This window comes from Rhinoraja longicauda, chromosome 33 (genome assembly GCF_053455715.1).
Source record: "Rhinoraja longicauda isolate Sanriku21f chromosome 33, sRhiLon1.1, whole genome shotgun sequence".
NCBI classification, from domain to species: domain Eukaryota; kingdom Metazoa; phylum Chordata; class Chondrichthyes; order Rajiformes; family Arhynchobatidae; genus Rhinoraja; species Rhinoraja longicauda.
In genome coordinates this window covers 10,900,592-10,917,147 of record NC_135985.1, presented here as the reverse complement: position 1 = coordinate 10,917,147, position 16,556 = coordinate 10,900,592, and the positions used below count along the sequence as shown (strand labels likewise).

The window sequence follows — 16,556 nt, the reverse complement described above, 5'->3', positions numbered from 1 at the left end:
GCACAAGACACACAGATATAATTTTTTACATAAAACAGCCATCACAGTGATTGCTCTAGGCATACCCTCACTGTGATGGAAGGCAAAGTCTTATCTCCTCCTCATTCTTCTCCCGTGGTGCCACGAGGTGATCGAGGCTCCCAACTTTTTGAAGCCCCCACCGGGCGATGGAAAGTCCCAGGGCCGAGCCGAGCAGGCCGATGAAAGTCCTGAGCCCCCACCGGGCGATGGAAAGTGCTGCGGCCGAGCCACGCAGGGTGATGAAGGGCCTGCGGGCGGGTTGATCGTACCTCGCGCTTCGGGGCGGTCCAAGCTGCTACGGCTGGAGCTCCCAAAAGCCGGTCGCCAGCCAGGGACCTGCGAGCTCCCGATGTTGCGGTCTGCAGGGCCCACGGCCGAAGCCTCCGAGATGATAAGTCCAGGCCCTGCGACCGGAGTCTTTGAGGTCGATCCCAGCTGGAGGCCGCCGACTCCACGGTGTTAGGCCGTAGCGCGAACGGAGATACGACACGGTAAAGGTCGCATCTCCATTGAGGAGGAGATTTGAAAAAAGGTTTCCCCCAACCCCCCCCCCACCACCCCCCTACATACACAGAATTAAAAATAAAACAAAATTCAGAAGTGGATGTCAGAGAAACTCTGGCCTTTAATGCAATGTATTGTAGTGGTCTTTGTGGAGGTAAATGATGCTAAATCAGTGAACTGGTGTAGTCTTGATTTAGAAACCACTGACGTAAATGGAGCAAAACGCAGCAGATGTTGGCAGCATCCATGGGCAGAGAAATTGAGTCAATGTTTCATGTCAAGAACCCTTCATCAGAAACAGAAATGTGAAAAAAATGTTCTGTGTTGTAGAAAACAGGGTGCTGACAAAGTTGTCATGGTAACAATGGCATCAAAATCCAGTTGGAGACAGATGGGTGAACTAAAATTGAAGCAACAGAAGCGTGCACGGAAAGGGGGAAAGAAGGGCAATTACAGTGCACCCCCACTTTACTGAGGGATTACATTCCTAGAAAATAGTTTGCATTGGAAAGTGCCATGTCAAGAATGTTTGTTGGAGATAGAAAAGCAGACATGGGTCACAGTGGGCTCCCTCTTTATGTCCATTGCAGGACGTGTATGCCTGGGACTATTTGAGATTGAAAATACTTAAATCATTAATTTTGCAAATGCAAATTCTGTTTCCCTACAACCTTTGATCTGTATCTTCAAACAACACCACACTAGACCAAGTGAACCCCGTTGGGCCCAAATCTCTCCTGCATTGGTGCAGCACCCTCCCTCCCCCTCCCCTCCCTCCCCCTCCCCTCTCTCCCCCTCCCCTCTCTCCCCCTCCCCTCTCTCCCCCTCCCCTCTCTCCCCCTCCCCTCTCTCCCCCTCCCCTCTCTCCCCCTCCCCTCTCTCCCCCTCCCCTCTCTCCCCCTCCCCTCTCTCCCCCTCCCCTCTCTCCCCCTCCCCCTCCCCTCTCTCCCTCTCCCCCTCCCCTCTCTCCCTCTCCCCCTCCCCTCTCTCCCTCTCCCCCTCCCCCCCCTCCCCTCTCTCCCCCTCCCCTCTCTCCCCCTCCCCTCTCTCCCCCTCCCCTCTCTCCCCCTCCCCTCTCTCCCCCTCCCCTCTCTCCACCTCCCCTCTCTCCCCCTCCCCTCTCTCCCCCTCCCCTCTCTCCCCCTCCCCTCTCTCCCCCTCCCCTCTCTCCCCCTCCCCTCCCCTCTCTCCCCCTCCCCTCTCTCCCCCTCCCCTCTCTCCCTTCCCCATCCCCATCCCTCCTCCTTTCCCTCCCCTTCCCCTCCCCCTTCCCCTCCCCCTTCCCCTCCACTTGGTAGAATTTTGCAATCACTGCATGGTATTTTACACTGAGGTGCTTGGAGCTTCACTGTTGCTCAGTGCTTTTTATAGGGAATTAGATAGACGTAAGAGAATAACATGCAGGGTGATGTGGAAACAATGGTGCAAAGTGACTGGTGGGATTGTTCTTATGGAAGGAAGCTTAGACAGAAAGGTCGTCTTTGCCATAATTATTCCGTGATTCTATCATTTCTCAACTCGGATTCCCAGCTTGGGTTTTGGAGCACACAGTTAGTTTCAGCTTTAGTAGTGATTAGGTTGTTGTTAAAATATCCATACAAGAATGAAGGGCAAAACACGTGGGTTTCTTCTGGGTGCTCCGGTTTCCTCCCATGTCCCAAGTGTAGGGTTGTAAGTTAATTGCCCAATGTAAATTTTCCCTGGTATGTCGGGAGTGAATGAGAAAGTGGGCTAACACAGAACTAGTGTGAGTGTGGGTCATCGATAATGATGTGGACTCAGTGGGCCAAAGGGCCTGTTGCCATGTTGTACCTTTCAATCAAAAAGCAAGAAGAATTAATGAGCAACTCGGAGAAGCAGACAGTGTATTTGAGAATCCAACTTTTTTTATCATTAAATTGGACCAGACTTTTTGAGGGTGGGTTTGAGGGGGAAAGCCGCAAAATTATGACATGGTGAGAAAAGGACACCATAGTAAATTAATTTAAATCTGAAAATGACCAGGTCACAATCAGAAAACAGAGATCCTAATTGAGAGTAGCATCAAGGTAATCTTGGAATACAAAATATACACATCATCAGAAATTAGAGGCAGGTTCATGTGAAGAGAAGCAAAATATTGGAGTTTATTCCTAGAGGATGAAATTGAGAATTAGAAAATATGCCCCAAACTGGCATTGAACCTTAGTTACACCACTTTAGGGAGCACTGAATAATTCTGTTTATTGCACAAACAAACAAGTACGGAGGTAGTAGATACGATATTTAAAACATAATTAAAGGTGTGATCTACTTGCACTTTATTCTGTTTTAAAACTGTTATAATTTGTTTCTGGGTTGTTTAAATTAATACTGACTAGCTAATTAAATTATTGCATCATATGGGAGGCGCATTCCCAATCTCGTTGTACCCCTGTACAATGACAATAAAGATATATTGTATTGTATTGTATTGTTTAATTTTTTCTCCTGAAATGAAAATACTGAAGGTTAACCTATTGAATCTTTACTCTGGGCAGCGAAGGGGAGGAGAGGGGAGCGAAGCGAGAGTTCCCATTTATTAAAAAAAGGTACAATTAAAGTACCGTCAATATATGATGGTGACTAAGAAGTCAAATAAAGAATTCAAAAGAACTTCTTGATGGGAATGGTGAAGATATAGAACTCAAAACTATAAATTGATGAGGTGAATTGTACATGTATTTCCAGGAGAAGGTTAGATAAGTATAGAAAATAAAAGGAAATGGAGGAAAATGCTGATCTGTGAAGAATGTGGGCTGCAACATTTGTGGAGCATTAACATGCAAATGGACTGGCTGGACTAAATTGCTTGTTGTTTTTTTTTTTGCTGTTCCATACAATTAAGCAAATTGTTTGGCTAGAATGAGGAGGGAACCATATTTATTTTTAAGATGAAGTATTCATGTTTTGGGCTAAAGGGTTTGGGAGCTATTAATATTGGAGGACTGCAGGTGTTTTAAGTTTGGTTCTGCCAAGCTTAATAAACACCTTGAATTATGAAAATCATGAATTGCTATATTCCCCATCTGGTGCATGTGTGCACTGACAGCACTAATCAGTTATGCCAGCCTGATTGCACCAGATGAAGCACTGACCGAGGTGCAGGATAAAAGGAATGAGAGCGAGCAGAAGCATGCTGCATGTTGAAGCTGAATGTGTGGCACTGGGAGATAGCATAACAAAAGGAAAATCCTGGAGGGGTGGTTGGTAGGGCAATTTATTTTTGTGTACATTGGTTTTAATTTTGATGGTCCAGATTAAGCATTTCCTACATTTAATTTAAATTTTGTGTATGCATGTGCATTTTCTTCTCCTTGAGCAAGCTTGAATGGTGGCATAAATATTCTTTGATTGAAAGAAGCCTACTAACATCCTTGTTTCACTCTGAAAGTAAAACCAAGCGGGCATATTGAACCGTTGACACTGGATTTGTTAAAATTTGTCCCATTATCCAAGGTTTGATTTCATTTACGCTGAGACCTTCATAGAATAAACTGATAGAAACAAGATCTTTTTGAAGCACTTGCATTCCAATTAAAATGTGAAGTAATTCAAACAATGACTGAATTTCAATTATGATATTGGTGCTAGTTTATTTTGCATTACCTGACATACTCGTAAATGGTATGGTTGAGTACAAAAATGAGTACACATACTGACTTTCAGGAAAATTTTCATTTTACGTCTTTTCCAGGCAAATCATACCATACATGAGTATGTCAGGTACTGCAAAAGAGAAAATAAACAGTCCAGAATAGAGTGTTACAGTTACAGGGAAGTACAGGTAAAAGAGGTAGATTGGAAGATCGGGAATTCATCCTCAGCATCTGAGAGGTCTGTTCATGTAATAACAGCCCAGAAGAAGTTGTTCTTGAATGTGGTGGTACGTGCTTTCAATCTTTTACCCCTTCTGCCTGGGGAGAGAACGGAGAAAAAGGAATGACTGTTCTTCTCCCAATAAGCACATTTTTAAAATATTAATATTATGCTACAATAATATTAATCTTAAAAAGTTATCTCAGCAAGTCCAAATTCGTAGTTCCAAACAAACATGCTTAATTTTCCTTTGTAGGATACAGGTACCCCTGTGTTATCGGCTGTTCAGGTAACGTAAATTTGCCTTTAGAGAGCTGACAAATCACTACCCAAAAATTTGAGATATGGAATAAAGTTTGCTCCTGCAGAGTGTGGGAAGGAAAAATAGTGAGTGAATAAACTTTTCCCTTCTCATTTATTGACGCCTTGGTTTATGGAAAATGGCAATATGGAGTGCCTTCTAAGAACGTGGGGCACCCATATATCATTAGATATGAATTAACATTTTGTGGTTGTTTTGCTTCCAGGTCTTACACCACACTTGTTGGTCACTCAAGGGTACACTGGGGCCAAAGCTCAAGCTCCCAGAACAGACCTCAGGAGCAGCGGAGCAGAAACAGAATATCTACAGTTATCCAACCGTTGAGACAAAGCACTGCAGAGGTGGTTGATCTTACTGTGGATGAAGATGGTAAGTGTGTTTGGGTTCTAAATTTGGGCTGAACAGAGAGTACATAATAAATTTGTGAAGCAAAACCCTTAAATGCTTTCATCATTTACATTGGAAATGGATAAAATAATATGTTAACCTTTAAAGGCATTGTCGTATCAGTGTTCCAATCTTGGATTTGTTTCACTAGTCACTCACTAGTAAGTTTTACCTTGTATACTCCTGGAAATTAAGTATGTCTGTAAAATTGAACTGGTTCCTGAAGATTATTATCAGGGCCATGTAGCGAGTACCTAATGTTCAACCAGTTTTCCGTTGTTTCTTTGAACCTCAGTAAAAAGAGTAAATTTACCCTTGGCAGGGAGTTGTTTTAAAGTCATCAGTTCAATACAGTGTCACAGATAATACAGCTGCTGCGTCACAGTGCCAGAGATTCTGGTTTAATGGGACCACTGATGCTGTTGTGTGGAATTTGTGTGTTCTCCCTGTGACTGCAGGGGTTTTCCCTTGATGCTCTGGTTCCCTCCCACATTCCAAAGACATGAGAGTTGGTTGGTTATTTAGCCACTGTAAATTGCTCCTTGTATGTAGATGCATTATAGAATTTGAAGAGAGTTGATGGGAAAGTGGGGAGAATTTAAGAAATGGGATAATTGCAGGATTTGTGTAAAAGGATGGACTTGGTGGGCCAAAAGCCTGATGACTCTGAGCCTACAATGGTACTGCTTCCTGCACTCATGCAGAACTCAAATTTTGTCTCTTGTGCATCCAATTTTCATCTTGTGTTCATCTTCAATTTCACATAGTCCATCTCTAACTCTTCCATTTCCTTTCTGGATCTTTCTTTAAGGTTTAGAGATATAGCGCGGAAACAGGCCCTTCGGCCCACCGAGTCTGTGCTTGCTTGCAGTCCCGGCACATTAACACTATCCTACACACTAGGAACATTTTACAATTTCCAATTATGCCAAACCAATTAACCTCCAAACCTGTACATCTTTGGAGTTTGGGAGGAAACCAGAGATCCCGGAGAAAACCCATGCAGGTCACAGGGAGAACGTACAAACTCCATACAGACAAGCGCCCATGGTCAGGATCGAAACCGAGACTCTGGCGGTGTAAGGCAGCAACTCTCCCACTGTGCCACCGTGCCGTCCAGAATTGTCTCAGTATCTGGTGGTAGGCCAGCCACCAATATCCACGGGAAGCTCACAGACTCTCACAGTTCCTTAATTATACTTCATCCATTCTGCCTCCATTCTTTCAACTCCTTTGTCTCTGCATATGCTCCTGCCTTCATTTTCATCATTTAGTGACAATGAAATTAATTGCAACAGTCATGACTGTGATTGAGAAAATGTGGAACAGATGCAGAACTGATATATGACTTTGGATGTTATTGGCTTGTTTGTCCCTGTAGCACATGCAGGTTACTCTTGGCATGTAAATTCCAGCTTCATGTTAGTAGTGCGTCTACTTTTGATGAAACATTTTCCTGAAATATAATCATTTTTCTCTTTCACTTTATTATTGAACCAGGCATCAAGTAATAAATGCTTTAAACAATAATGTGTAACAATTTGACTGAGTTGGAGGTTATAGGTTTTGTACTTCATATGTGAATTTTAGCAAACAATTATAGCTGATTACCCCAATCACGATAGGCAAAGCATTTCCTAGTGAAAGGTTACTGCTTTTTTTGCATGTTAAATTCATGCAGTAGTTAAGTGTAAAATAGATATAAATGTTTGAACTATATTCCTTTGCGAGTTTCCTGTGCATAAACATTGCAGCTATTTTACAATCTAATGGGGTGACTGCATTTCAGCTTACTGCGAACATGACCAGGCGCTATGCAATTGAAAATTAAGTATGTGCGTGTGTGTGTGTGTGTGTGTATATATATATATATATATATATATATATATATATATATATATAGCAAATTGTATGTGGAGAATCCTTGCTTTGAAAATGAGCAAATCCCTGAGATTTATTTAGCACTTAACTGAATGGGAAAGTATTTCTACATTAAAAATGAGATTGTTCACTTGTTTTGGGAGAAAAACTTCCATTCTAACTCTGCAAAAAAAATAATCATTTGTATTTTTGAACTTACTAAAGGTTAAATGTAAATTATTGTTGCAAATCTTAAAACTTGAAAGATTAATGCATTCGCTCAGCAGTCATTTATTATCAACTAGTTTTAATGGGGGCACAGTTGCTGCCTTTCAACGCCAGAGACCCGGGTGCTGTCTTCACGGAGTTTGTATGTTCTCCCCATGACCGTGTGGGTTTTCTCTGGGTGCTCTGGTTTCCTCCCACACTCCAAAGACCTGCAGGTTTGTAGGTTAATTGGCATTGGTAAAAATTCTTAATTGTCCGTAGTGTGGAGGACAGTGCTAGTGTATGGGGATTGCTGGTCAGCGTGGATTCCAAGGGCTGAAGGGCCTATTTCGGCGCTGTATCTCTAAAGTAAAAAAATATTACTGGAGTCATTAGTTCCTCAGCAGAGCCTTGCATAAAGCTCAGCGATGGAGCTTGAAAAAGAAACAGTGGAGAAGTGTACCTTTTCAATTGCACTCAATTGCATGAATTGAAAAAGGGCTTTATTCAAATCATCTTGCAAAATTTATTATATTGGTCAGAATACTAACCCAGAATGTTATTCAACAAAACATTGACTTTAAGCTTTGTGATGCAATGCAAAGATTATGAAAGTTCTAGAGTGTATTTTCACGTTTGACTGTTGTACAGTACTGTTTCATACAGTATTGAAGTTGAAATTCTTCAGGATTAGTCTGTCAAAGATTGAACTGAATTTGAGCGATGTCGGATTGCTTTTATAGAATAAGGGTTTACTTTATTAACTCTGTGACAACAGAGAATGGTGAATTATTCACATTCTGTGAGCCATGTATCTTCATTTCAGTTGGTAAGAATTCTTAAAAACCTAACGATTGACCTCCGATTTATCTGAGAAACAAGAAATAAATCATTTAGGTAACATCTCTCTTTGGTTGAAAATTTTCACCAGCCAACAAGGCAGGTTGGATTTATATTTCACTGAGCTTAAGACTAATTTGAGTTTCAATTTATTGAATAAATTCAAGATTTCTCCCGCCCTTTAACAATTAAAATCTGGTTCTCTCTTGGTTTTGGGCACACATGGAATCCTTCATGAAAAGAACATGACATGAAGTTGGATTAGTGAAAACGTTTTGAGCATTCTTCTTTTTGTGACCTTGTTTGTTGATATTCTATGAAACTCTTCATTTGTTCAACACTAAGTAATTGATAATCAAACTTTATAGAAGAACCAGCCACCATTAACCAGTGAGTTCATTCTATTGGAGAGGAACATTTGTCCCCACTCCTCCGTTACCAACCCACCATGGCACCAATGGTGAGACCTGAACCGTTTATAATATCCAGACTCAAATCAACTGTGTAATAGCAGGTGTTTTGAAAATTATGCCCAATTTCGATAGCAACTTTGTGAAAATGTACAAAATCAATAATTTAGTAAAAGATGAGAATTTCATCTTGAGTAATAATTCAGTTACTTTAAAAATTCTCAGTTAGTTTGGCTGTAGTTAGCTGACCTTTTTTTGCCTCATCCCAATCCCTTGTGCCCTTGTGAAAGTAAGGCATTATGTGACACTACTGAGGACTGACTGGGTTTCAATTCTTTATCCAAGGAGAGCTTCCTACCTTTATTTTTTTGTTCCAGGGAAATTGTAAGCTGAAAGATCTGAAATTAGATGGGAAATGGTGGTGGGGGATGGGGTCTTCATTGAGGGAGTTTATCTGTTCAGAATATGTAAATGGCATTGTGTTGCTCGATGGGAATTGGGAAATAAGATTGCAACAAAAAGCACTTTCAAAGAAACCTGTTGGGTCACTTCTACCTGTCTACAGCTCAACTGTAAGTGGGTAGTGACGGAGATTATGAACTGACGATTCAATAGCCTTGAATGAACTAGAACCAGCTAGGTTAGCATAGTGAATTTACATCAAACCATGATTTATCTTATTTTAATCTAAATCAAAGCTACCTGCTGTCTAAGTATGTGTAAACCCATTTCAATTTCTGCTGTAGACAATGTTTAAGAATTCATGTTTTCCTTATTTGTAATAGTTGCAATCAACATAAATATTTCTTTTACAGAGCTGTTATCTTTGTGTATATGAAGTTATCAAAGAATAAAAGCAGAAATTATTTTATTTCAAGTGGAAAATTCCTTGAGATTGATTAGAAGGTGTCAAATGCAGTTTTTGATTATATTAGGTGTGTAGGAAGGAACTTCAGATGTCGGTTTAAACCGAGGATAGACACAAAAAGCTGGAGTAGCTTCAGTGAAGAACGGTCTCGACCCGAAACATCACCCATTCTTTCTCTCCAGAGATGCTGCCAGTCCCGCTGAGTTACTTCAGCTTTTTGGGTCTATCTTTGATTATATTAACTTTTTTGTACCTAATGCACCGTCAAAATATCAGTTTCCACCAGCCCTGGTGTGTAATGCAGTTTTGAATTTGGTACATGGTATTAGTAGAAAGTTTTCTTATAGTTTGATACTTAGGCCAAAATTCTTTATCTGTGTCAGCCTGACTTTGGAGAGTGTTTCTTAAACATGTTGCAATATAGTTTCAGGAGTGTGGTTGAGGAATAACAAGTCAGCGTTTCTAGTTTTCTAGTACCATTGGTGCAGAGTAATGTCTTCACCATTACTGATTTGTCTGTGTGTGCAAAATGTAACAAAACTTGATTTATACAATAGACATGGTATGATTAAATGTTTAAAGCAGATGCAGAGCAATGTAGCTTTAGCGTGTACCTTTATATAATCGGCTTGGAATGTTTGTTTGATGGTCCGATTATGCTGTGGAGGTTTAAATTGCCATTAAAATTCTTGGGTAAAATTTTGATTATAGATTCTAAGCTCCCCTTTCATTTATTTTCCATCCTTCAGAAAATGAGTCGTATCCACCGTTGTTGGACATAGAATTAGGATATAGTCCTGCCGCAAGATGTTATTTGTTAACCTAGTTTTTTAAATGGTCGCATTTGGCGGCTGTGCTGCAGGCAGCTTTGGTGGAGATAATTGGGTAATTTGTGTGTCAATCACTCTTGGTGACCATACAATAGTTAATGGCCGCAATTAGATTTAGAGGCAAAATGTTCATGTAAAAACTTGCACAGCATTATTTCTGGGGAATTTGTCCTTTTGCACGAGGAAATGTTACAGATTGTTTCCTCTGAGCTTTAAAGAGACTGTTTGTTAAGATGACAGCTGAAAGCAACATGCCGTGTCCTAATTCCAATCTTTGGATGACTATTGGCAGTAAATCACCGTTTGAAGAATGTGTATGTTTTTTTTAAATTAGATTACGATTTGTCAACTTTCTCAACTTTGCGTCCATTTAAGACCCTAATGAAATTTTCATTAATTTTTTTACTTTGATCACAGACCCCACAGTGGTGACAACTACTTCTGCTGCCAGGTCACAACCTGTCACGAATGTACCTACCTCAGGCCAGATCTTAAGTACAACTCCCGGTCCTTCTACCACCCAGCCTGCCTCTGTGGCACAGTCTTCAGGAGCTCCTACGGCCATTAATGCAGCAGGTCCTTCAACAGTAGGTACGTCTGTAGGTTTGCTTGAAGGCATTTGGCAAAATTACGTATACCAAGGAAGATATCCAAATCTCACAGGTGTCGCTAACAGGTGCTACTTTCATACTCTTAAATTTGAATTGCCCTACCTTGCTGAGCTTTGTAATTATTTGCTAGGCCTCTTTAATGAGGTATTCAGTGAGAACTGCTTTGGTAGCCTTATAAGAATTCCTTACCTGAAGAGTAGAGAGGGAAATATTTTCTGAATAGATAAAGCGAGAAAGATACGGAAAGAAAAATGAGTGTTGAAGAATGCAATTGATTCGGTGGAATCTCCCCTAAGATGGCTGGTGAAACTAGTAATATCTGACCAGAGATGTAAATCTTTGATCTTTCTCAGATAAAAACATCAGTAAGGAGGGCCATGTTTGTTCATACTTTGTTGGTTTTAGCATAAACTCTGTTAACCAGATGTCCCAAGATGTTCAAAAAAGGATTGCTTTTTCTGCTTTTGCACATTCCAGATTTCTTGGGAAATGACATTGGTGTGGAATATATAGGCATCTCGACAAATCAGGCGAGATTTAGTGAGAACCAACAATCTACCTGGCATATTAAATAGATTAATAGAAATATTACGAATAAAACACTGAATGCTGCGATTGGGGAGGCAAGTGAAGCTCATTGTGTTGGAGTAGAAAATGTGTTTGCTTCTGTTTTGAGAATGCTGAATGCAATCATAGCATCAGAAATAAGAATATTTTCATTGCTTAGTATTAAAAATGTTCATCTTGATTAATATGACAAATTATTTAAGACTACTAGGCCAGTCATATATATATTTTGCTTTTCTGAGGGTTACAGATTTCTGAAAAATTGAGTCGTTTGAACAATATGCAACGGTAGTGCAGCAGTAATCGACAAAATAAATAAATTGTACTTTTATGAAAATTCTCATCTAAAATATCCAAGCATAATTTGCAAGAGATCATAGAGATCTGAAAAAGTTTAGAGGGAGGGGTTATTAAGGAAGGGATCAAGTTTAAGGAAACTTTTGAAGATGAATATTTCAAATGGCTCAGGGGGAGTAGGGGTGAGGAGTATTGGTGTTATGTTTTCTACCTCGAGTTCAATGAAAGTAGCTGTGCCCACTGGAGACAACTGTTCCAGGACAAGAGGTTCAGAATGTGATTTAAGAAAATTGATTGCAGTGTAAAGCAGTTACTTAGGGAATAAATTTATTCACAAAATGCTGGAGTAACTCAGCAGGTCAGGCAGCATCTCGGGAGAGAAGGAATGGGTGACGTTTCGGGTCGAGACCCATCTTCAGACTGATGGAATAAGGACTGCGAAGGGAACAGTGAAGTGAAAGATGCTCAAGTAATGTGCTGAGATCGGGTGGGTGGAACAAGCCAAATTGTGCATCAAAGTGATTCGTCTCACATTCTGCAGCTGGTTGGTGAGATTACCAAAAAGACCAAGACTGCAGAAGGTTTAAGAAAAGCCACTGGCAAACATTATATCACCTAATCACTTAATACAAGTGTTCTTTTCAGTTAGTGCCAAGTGTATCTTTGATTGTGACAGAAAACATTGCACATGCTTTTAGAAAATTGCGAATGTACTTTAATTGTATCCATTCTGCACAGACTAATGTCTTACCTGCATTCAGATTTTTAAGCTAACTTCCCTTTTTAATTTATTTTGTTTCCAAATTGTGATTTTTATCTGTGGCAAGAATAAAAGTAACTGATGGAAACTAATGCAAATATGCCATGCATCTCTATTGTAACTGTGCTGCCAGAACTACTTTTGTAATGTAAAGGTGACAAACATTTCCGAGACTAGAGTTTGATCTTTGTTACTTTTCCTCAAAGATGATGTTCGGAGAGTTGGGTTAAGTACATTGCCAGAAGCTGGTCCTGGGGCAATGCCAAGGCTCCCGTCCTGCTGCCCTCAGCATTCACCATGTGGCGGATCTTTGCAAGGACACAACTCGTTAGGCCACCCTCATCCAAGCTGTCTTCAGCAACATAGCCACCAATTCCAGCACCACCCAGGTGCCCACTCTACAGTGCCACCAGCAATGCCTTTGTTTCCTGAATCAAACTGTCCTTTGGAAAGACCTGCTGTAGTGCCCGCTCCTTGTGGAGCTAATGGAAATGCAGGTGGCCTATATCAGGTTTGTATTCTGCTACCTCGTTTATAGAAGAAAAAATGGGCAGGAACAGAATAATAGAATATCTGCGATATAATATAGAATATCTGCGAATAATAGAAGATCTGCAGTAAGAATAATGTTACGATGACAAAAAATGTAATTTATCATGCAACTAATTTATATTGGAGTATTTGATGAAAACAGCTTTAAAATGGCAACATTTTGAATTTAATTAATGTGTAAGGGTTGCTCTAATTTTAATTTGTAATAAGAATTTTATTGTGCAATCGGATTCTGTTTTAAAATCAACTGTTTAAAACTGTCAAGCCCATAAGTAATTGTTACAATAATTCTGATGCTGCAGAGTGTAATACTGTTGAGAAAAAAATTGCAGCTTCAATGGGGGAAAAAAATTGGCTCTGAGCTCTTGCACATGCTTAGCAATTGCATGAAATGCTATACATTTAATTTATCCGTTGAATCGAAGGGAAGTTAAATGAAATAATTTCACTGTGAAATACCACTAATTCCTACAAAAAACAATGGGCTTGCAGCCAAGGCAACTGTTTCTTGGAAGAATTAACTACATTAAAATGAGGCATAATGACCTATAAAAAAAACTGGCTAACAGTACTAAAGATAAACAAGTGAATATGGAACATTTGAAGGAGAAATCAAGAGGATAGGGAGCTAAATTGATACGTTACAAGCCAATATGGTTATGAATAATGTAGGTATGTCAAACAATAATCCATTAAAGATGAACGCCAATTAAAAGCATGTGAAATATTCCAACTGTAGAGGCTGTACAATTTGCATTACTGTATGGAGTAATCTCTCCAGGCATCTATTGCAGGACGTTGAGCTCTGCCAAAAAAAATTCAGATCTTTTATTTTAGAAATTGTGCCAACTGTTGTGTTTTCTGATATTCTCCAACAAGGGGCAAAGAGATAAACTGAAAGAACATAATATTGGAAAGAAATGAAGTTCACCAGGGCATAAAGTGAAAGAAAATTAATATTCAGAGCTGTGTTTTTCTATCAGGATAGTCAATCCTGACTTGTACATTTAAAGTTTTATTTGGAGAGAAGATAGCAAAGAGTGTTAGACACAAAGTCCTGGAGTAACTCAGTGGGCCAGGTAGCATCTCTGGAGAAAAGGGATGAGTTGCAGCATATCTGGAGAAAACAGATGGGTTATAAAGATAGTAAAAAGTGTTAACGTTTGTCAATTATTACTATTTTCTAATGCCTAAAGCCCATAATTGGTGAACTATAAATGAGAAAACATTAGGAATTATGGACAATGTTATCAACTTGATGCGGTTTTCATAATTGACATTAATTGCATGTTTTATTTTAAACAGACTGTGCCTGTTGATTTAAGTAGTGGTGCTGTTAGAAGCCATGGAAGTGGGAGCTTCCATGGAACTTCTGCATTTGATCCTTGCTGTCCTGGAAATTCTGCACGAACTGCCGTCTACGGAGCACAAGCAGGAGGTGGAACAAGCCAGCCTGTGACTGTCGAAGGATATAGTTCTGGGATGGTAGGACAGACCCAAGGTCAACCACAGCCCCCACTTGCTTCTTGTCGACATTATATACATCCTACCTGTAAGTTTTAGTTTTCTTTTCTTTTTTTGCAGTACCATGTGGTAGTTATATTAAGTTCACTTCCAGCATAGGCATCTGACCTGAAAAGGCTTATCGGAAAATACAGGAATTGCAAAATTAGTTTTATGTATATTTTAAGAACCATGCTATTTTTTAAGTGTATGTTTTTAGCTGCAATTATACTAAGATTTATTTTTTTAACAGTTTTTGTACGATGATCAAGAGCAGAAACCTCTGCATTTCAATTTGTATCTCATTCTGCTATTCCTGTTTTGATGTTGTGGGCTGACATGATGTGCCCGAAATATTTCCATGCTCCAGAATGAATGTTGCTCACTTTATCACTTTATTGTCTTATATACCTTGCCCGTGAAGCTCTGTGAAACAGTATATATGACAATGTTAGATACGACAATCTTACCATTAACATGCAAAACAACAGAATGGTGCAAAGGTTGTTGTGCAATCTGAAGTAAAGCAAAAAATAAACTCAAGCAATAATGGAATAATTATCAAATAGAGTTAAGGGTCGGAGTATACAGCGGCAGCTCTGGGAGGGAGTGTATGAGAGAGGTCTTGTTCAGGAGTCTCATAACAGTGGGGAAGAGATTGTTCTCGAGCCTGGACATGAGAACTTTCAAGCTCCTTTAACTTGTCCCTGAAGGTAGAAGAGAGAAAAGGGAATGGCGATCAGGCAGGTATCCTTGGCGATACTTCCAGCCGCCATGATGCACTGCAATGTGAAAGTGGACTAAATGGAAGGAAATGACAAGCCTGTGATGGACTGGACTGAGTTTGCCAGTTTCCTCAGATTCAAGCAGTCAAGAGCACACCGGTTACCATACCAGGCTGAGATACATCCGATCAAAATACTTTCTATAGTGCATCTGTAGAAGTTCGAGTGAATCCTTGCAAATATTTTAAATCTTCTCAGATGCCTAAGAAAGTAAATATGCTGATGCACTTTCTTCATCATACCATCAGTGTGAAAGGACTAGGTTAGGTTGCTGGCGATATGAATGCTAAGGGGCTTGAAATTGTTGATCATCTCTACAGCAGCTTTGTTGAGGAGTGGAGGGTTGTGTTCACTCTCCCCCACTGCTTCTGTTGGTTAGCCACTAACTCTTTCATCTTACTAATGTTAAGCACCAGGTTGTTCTGACACCATGACATAATGTTCCTGATAATCTATATATATATATACTACTACTAAAACTCAGATCTTGTATATGCAATATGGGTGAAAGGGGGGTGACCATAGGGTACGCATTGGCTCTCTCTTCACTCGCACAAACAAGATGGACGCCGTTAGCGGAGCCGTCCACCCGCAATCAGTGGCTCCCCTCTCCTCTCTCCCCTCACTCTCCCCACTCTCCCACACCCGGGGGACAGTCCGAGCAGGAGATGGTCGGACTGATTGTCCACTCATTCTTCCCTTCTGTCCCTTCAACCCACGGCGTCCTCGAGTCCCCGCTATCGCCCGGGCCCAGCACCCCGCTCCATTACCGCACACAAGCCGCAGCGGGCAGCTTCTTCTCCTCCTCCTTCAGCGGCCGCTTCCACCGATGGCGGTGTCGACGAGGGCCGCTTTCACTGACGGCCCCGTCGCGACTTCAGAAAGATGGCGGCCGCTCCTCCTCACGCTCCGCCAACTTGTGCGCACCTCCCACCGCCGCCCACCTCGAGTACTCCCAGCCCACAGCCGCCCAGTCGCGCTATCGGTCTCCCACCTCTGCGGCTCTCAGCCGCTGAGCTATCCGTCTCCAGTTGTCCGGGCTCGGCCAGGCCAAATTAAATGCCGCACTCCGGAGCTCTCTCCTCCCTCCATGCACGGATAGTGCTAAGTGGCTTTCGCCGCCAATGGGTCCGCGGAGGGGAGTGAGCGTGGGGGGGAAGGGGGGCAGTGGGGGTCAGGGAAGAGGGGAGAATGGGGGGGAGGGAGGGAAAGGGGGGAGGGTGGGGAGAAGGGGACAGTGAGTGAAAGGGGAGGAGGAGGAGGGGGAGAGAGGTGGTGTGGGGGGAAGAGAGTGGGGGTGGGGGGGAAGGGGGACAGTGGGGTTGGGGATGAGGGTAGTGGGGAGGTGAGTGGGGGTGAAGGGACAGTGAGAATGGGGGTGGGGCGAGTGGGTGG

The 16,556-nt window shown here is 41.4% G+C and overlaps 1 protein-coding gene across 2 annotated transcripts in view; it reads left to right on the top strand.

The window, feature by feature from the left end:
• Nucleotides 1–16,556, top strand: part of rnf111 (ring finger protein 111) — a 73,291-nt gene that overhangs the window by 39,870 nt on the left and 16,865 nt on the right. For both annotated transcript variants that reach the window (XM_078427588.1, XM_078427587.1), the window contains exons 4-7: nucleotides 4,890–5,053; nucleotides 10,504–10,677; nucleotides 12,528–12,832; nucleotides 14,179–14,425. In XM_078427588.1, the coding sequence (XP_078283714.1) occupies nucleotides 4,890–5,053; nucleotides 10,504–10,677; nucleotides 12,528–12,832; nucleotides 14,179–14,425 (890 nt within the window). The remainder of the gene's footprint in view (nucleotides 1–4,889; nucleotides 5,054–10,503; nucleotides 10,678–12,527; nucleotides 12,833–14,178; nucleotides 14,426–16,556) is intronic.